The sequence below is a fragment of the Oncorhynchus mykiss genome, chromosome 7 (genome assembly GCF_057628025.1).
Source record: "Oncorhynchus mykiss isolate SJ-2025 chromosome 7, ASM5762802v1, whole genome shotgun sequence".
Taxonomy (NCBI): domain Eukaryota; kingdom Metazoa; phylum Chordata; class Actinopteri; order Salmoniformes; family Salmonidae; genus Oncorhynchus; species Oncorhynchus mykiss.
This window is the reverse complement of record NC_143028.1, coordinates 76,147,501-76,152,500: the sequence shown is the minus strand read 5'-3', so window position 1 is coordinate 76,152,500 and position 5,000 is coordinate 76,147,501. Positions and strand designations below refer to the sequence as shown.

Genomic DNA, 5,000 nt, shown 5'->3' with positions numbered 1-5,000 from the left:
GTACATAACCCTTATAAACCCAGTACATAACCCTTATAAACCCAGTACATAACCCCTAAAAACCCAGTATATAACCCGTATAAACCCAGTACATAACCCTTATAAACCCAGTACATAACCCTTATAAACCCAGTACACAACCCTTATAAACCCAGTACATAACCCCTAAAAACCCAGTATATAACCCTATAAACCCAGTACATAACCCTTATAAACCCAGTACATAACCCCTATAAACCCAGTACATAACCCTTATGAACTCAGTACATAACCCTTATAAACCCAGTACATAACCCTTATAAACCCAGTACATAACCCTTATAAACCCAGTACATAACCCTTATAAACCCAGTACACAACCCTTATAAACCCAGAACATAACCCTTATAAACTCAGTACATAGCCCTTATAAACCCAGTACATAACCCCTAAAAACCCAGTATATAACCCTATAAACCCAGTACATAACCCTTATAAACCCAGTACATAACCCCTATAAACCCAGTACATAACCCTTATGAACTCAGTACAAAACCCTTATAAACCCAGTACATAACCCTTATAAACCCAGTACATAACCCTTATAAACCCAGTACATAACCCTCATAAACCCAGTACACAACCCTTATAAACCCAGTACATAACCCGTATAAACTCAGTACATAGCCCTTGTAAACGCAGCTATGTACAGTACATAACCCTTGTAAACCCAGTACATAACCCTTATAAACCCAGCCATGTACAATACATAACCCTTATAAACCCAGTACACAACCCTTATAAACCCAGCCATGTACAGTACATACCCCTTGTAAACCCAGTACATACCCCTTGTAAACCCAATACATAACCCTTATAAACCCAGTACACAACCCTTATAAACCCAGTACATAACCCTTATAAACTCAGTACATAACCCTTATAAACCCAGTACATAACCCTTATAAACTCAGTACATAGCCCTTGTAAACACAGCCATGTAAACCCAGTACATAACCCCTAAAAACCCAGTATATAACCCTATAAACCCAGTACATAACCATTATAAACCCAGTACATAACCCTTATAAACCCAGTACATAACCCTTATGAACTCAGTACATAACCCTTATGAACCCAGTACATAACCCTTATAAACCCAGTACATAACCTTTATAAACCCAGTACATAACCCTTATAAACCCAGTACACAACCCTTATAAACCCAGTACATAACCCTTATAAACTCAGTGCATAGCCCTTGTAAACACAGCCATGTACAGTACATAACCCTTGTAAACCCAGTACATAACCCTTGTAAACCCAGCCATGTACAATACATAACCCTTATAAACCCAGTACACAACCCTTATAAACCCAGCCATGTACAGTACATACCCCTTGTAAACCCAGTACATACCCCTTGTAAACCCAGTACATAACCCTTATAAACCCAGTACATAACCCTTATAAACCCAGCCATGTACAGTACATAGCCCTTGTAAACCCAGTACATAAACCCAGTACATAACCTTTGTAAACCCAGTACATAAACCCAGTAAATAACATTTGTAAACCCAGTACATAGCCCTTGTAAGCCCAGCCATGTACAGTACATAACCTTTGTAAACCCAGTACATAACCTTTGTAAACCCAGTACATAACCCTTATAAACCCAGCCATGTACAGTACATGTCAGAGGAAAACAAGTCTTAATGAGGTTATTTATTTGAAAGTGTGATGCCACTAGAGTTCCCCCACCACATTATGCAGTCTCTCATCTTATGTCTGTTGAAAAAGCATCAACTGCTTCCGGCTGTTTAATTGAATCTCAGTTTTTCCTTTAAACAATAACAATAATTATTTTCTATAAAATCATGAATTAATGACAAAAGTACAGGATGTATCAAATACTAACACTGTTACCTCTCCTCCCTGACAGCCAGTAAGAAGTCTGGAGAGCCTCTAATCATCTCAGACATAAAGAAAGGCAGTATGGCTCACAGGTACGGTCGGTATGGATGGCTTCAGGCCACAGACTAATGACTTGGGTTCAATTGTTTGAGCCTGTGACGGTTCATGTTGTTCTCCTACAGACAGAGACAGTTCACTGTAATTATTATTATTATTATTATTATTATTATTAATTAATTAGTGAAGGTGTAAACTTGGCAGTAGAAACATATATACATATATACTTAACATATAAATATCAGCTTCACTGTCAAATAAAATACAAAATTGCAGAGGAAATGTACGAGTCTGCTGTTAATGATAATGCAGAGGACTTTCCAAATGTTGCTGTTGGTGCATATCTCCCGGTAGTTATTGAAGTCAAATTTGTCTCCACAAGTCCTTGGTTCCAAATATTGGGGAAGATGCCAGAGCTGAGGATGATGTTAAAGAGTTTAAGTATAGCCAATTGGAATTTGTGGTCTGTATATTTAATAATTTAGGAGACCGTCAAATCCACAGGCTTTTTTGGGTTGGTGTGTTTGTATTTTGTCGTATATTTTATTCAATGTAATTGGAGAATCCAGTGGGTTCTGGTAGTCTTTAATAGTTAATTCAAAGATTTGTATTTGATCATGTATATGTTTTTGCTCTCTGTTCTTTGTTATAGAGCCAAAAAGATTGGAGAAGTGGTTTACCCAAACATCTCCATTTTGGATAGATAATTATTTGTGTTGTTGTTTGTTTAGTGTTTTCCAATTTTCTATGGATTCTTCAATTACATTGAGCTGATTTCTGACGTGCTGTTGCTTCTTTTTCCGTAGTGTATTTCTGCATTTGTTTCAGTGATTCACCATAGTGAAGGAGTAGGCTCAGGTTTTCTGGGTCTCTATGTTTGTGGTTGGACAGGTTTCTCCATTTCTTTTTTAGGTTTTTTGCATTCTTCATCAAACCATTTGTCATTGTTGTTAATTTTCTTAGGTGTTCTGATGGAATTTACTTTTGATATGTTAGCTAATGGGTAAACTATACTGTTCAGGCTTCCTACTGCTAAGTTTAAACCTTCACTATTGCAGGAAAACATGTTGTTGTCTAGTTGTCTAATAAAGTTGTCTAATTTGTTGTTGGCCAATAGTTTTCTGGTAGGTGTCTACACTACCTTCCTTCCATCTATAGCATTTGTTAATAGTATGCAGTTTGTTGGGCTTCGATGCCTCATGGTTGATTATTACTCTGTTCAAGTAGAGTGTGATTTTGCTGGGATCTGATAGTGGCGTCAGTGGCCTGACTGTGAACGCGCTCTCTGAGAGACTCTGGGTTGAAGTCGGTGATAAAGTAGTCTACAGTACTACTGGTTAGAGATGAGCTATTGGTGTATCTACTGTAGGAGTCCCCTCAAAGCCTACCATTATATACACTAAACAAAAATATAAACGGGTTGGTCCCATTTTCTCATATTTCAAATTTGAGCATATAATAATTTCTCCTTTGCCAAGATAATCCATCCACCTGACATGTGTGGCATATCAAGAAGCTGATTTACAGCATGATCATTACACTGGTGCACCTTGTGCTGGGGACAATTAAAGGTCACTCTAAAATGTGCCGTTTTATCACACAACACAATGCCACAGATATCTCAAGTTTTGAGGGAGTGTGCAATTGGCATGCTGACTGCAGGAATGTCCACCAAAGCTGTTGCCAGAGAATTGAAAATGTATTTCTCTACCATAAGCCACCTCCAATGTTATTTTAGAAAATTTGGCAGTACGTCCAACCAGCCTCATAACCAAAGACCACGTGTAACCACGCATGCACAGAACCTCCACATCCAACTTCTTCACCTGCAGGGTTGTCTGAGATCAGCCATCCAGACAGCTGGTGAAACTGTTGGTTTGCACAACTAAATAATTTCTTCCCAAACTGTCAGAAACTGTCACAGGAAGCACATCTGCGTGCTCGTTGACCTCACCAGGGTCTTGACCTGACTGCAGTTCGGTCTCGTAACCAACTTCAGTGGGCAAATGCTCACCTTCGATGGCCACTGACACACCGGAGAAGTGTGCTCTTTATGGATGAATCCTGGTTTCAACTGTACCGGGCAGATGACACAGAGCGTTATGGCATCATGTGGGCGAGCGGTTTGCTGATGTCAACGTTGTGAACAGAGTGCCCCATGGTAGTGGTGGGGTTATGTTATGGGCTTCCTATGTTATTAGGCTTCCTAAGCTACGGACAACAAACTCAATTGCATTTTACCGATGGCAATTTGAATGTGCAGAGAAATCGTGACGAGATCCTGGGGCTCATCGTTGTGCCATTCATCTACCGCCATCACCTCGTGTTTCAACATGATAATGCATGATCCCATGTTGCAAGGATCTGTACACAATTCCTGGAAGCTGAAAATGTCCCAGTTCTTCCATGGTCTGCATACTCACCAGACATGTCACCCATTGAGCATGTTTGGGATGCTCTGGATCAACATGTACGACAGCATGTTCCAATTCCCACAAATATCGAGTAACTTCTCACAGCCATTGAAGAGGAGTGGGACAGCATTCCACAGGCCACAATCAACAGCCTGATCAACTCTATGCGAAAGAGATGTGTCGCACTGCAAGAGGCAAAACGTGGTCACACCAGATACCCACTGGTTTCCTGATCCAGACCCCTACCTTTTTTTAAAGGTATCTGTGACCAACAGAAATCCATACATTAGGGCCTAATTCATTTATTTCAATTGACTGGTTTCCCTTATATGAACTGAAATTCAGTAAAAACTTTGAAACCGTTGCATTTTACGTTTCTATTTTTGTTCAGTGTACCTACCCAGTATGCGACAGAGCTGCAGGAGTTGTGACCCATTTTTGTTGGTTAGGTTGTCATAGGTGTGGTTATGTTGTCATATGTGTGTCTAGAGGGGCATATGGGGGAGGGAATGATGTCACTTCCAGGTAGATGTTTGTCCCCCTGTGTGCTGAGGGTGTATAGGTAGCACATATAGGTAGCACACAGGAGGACATTTTTCTCTGTTGAGATCATTTCCTTTGGAATTTCTAGCCAGA

The 5,000-nt window shown here is 39.9% G+C and overlaps 2 protein-coding genes across 2 annotated transcripts in view; one reads left to right on the top strand and one right to left on the bottom strand.

The window, feature by feature from the left end:
* LOC110528604 (uncharacterized) overlaps positions 1 to 5,000 on the bottom strand; it is a 153,436-nt gene that overhangs the window by 88,861 nt on the left and 59,575 nt on the right. The window lies entirely within an intron of this gene.
* Positions 1 to 5,000, top strand: part of LOC110528605 (glutamate receptor-interacting protein 2) — a 158,204-nt gene that overhangs the window by 99,158 nt on the left and 54,046 nt on the right. Inside the window, exon 15 of the mRNA XM_090242236.1 lies at positions 1,922 to 1,985. Within this exon, the coding sequence (XP_090098362.1) occupies positions 1,922 to 1,985 (64 nt within the window). The remainder of the gene's footprint in view (positions 1 to 1,921; positions 1,986 to 5,000) is intronic.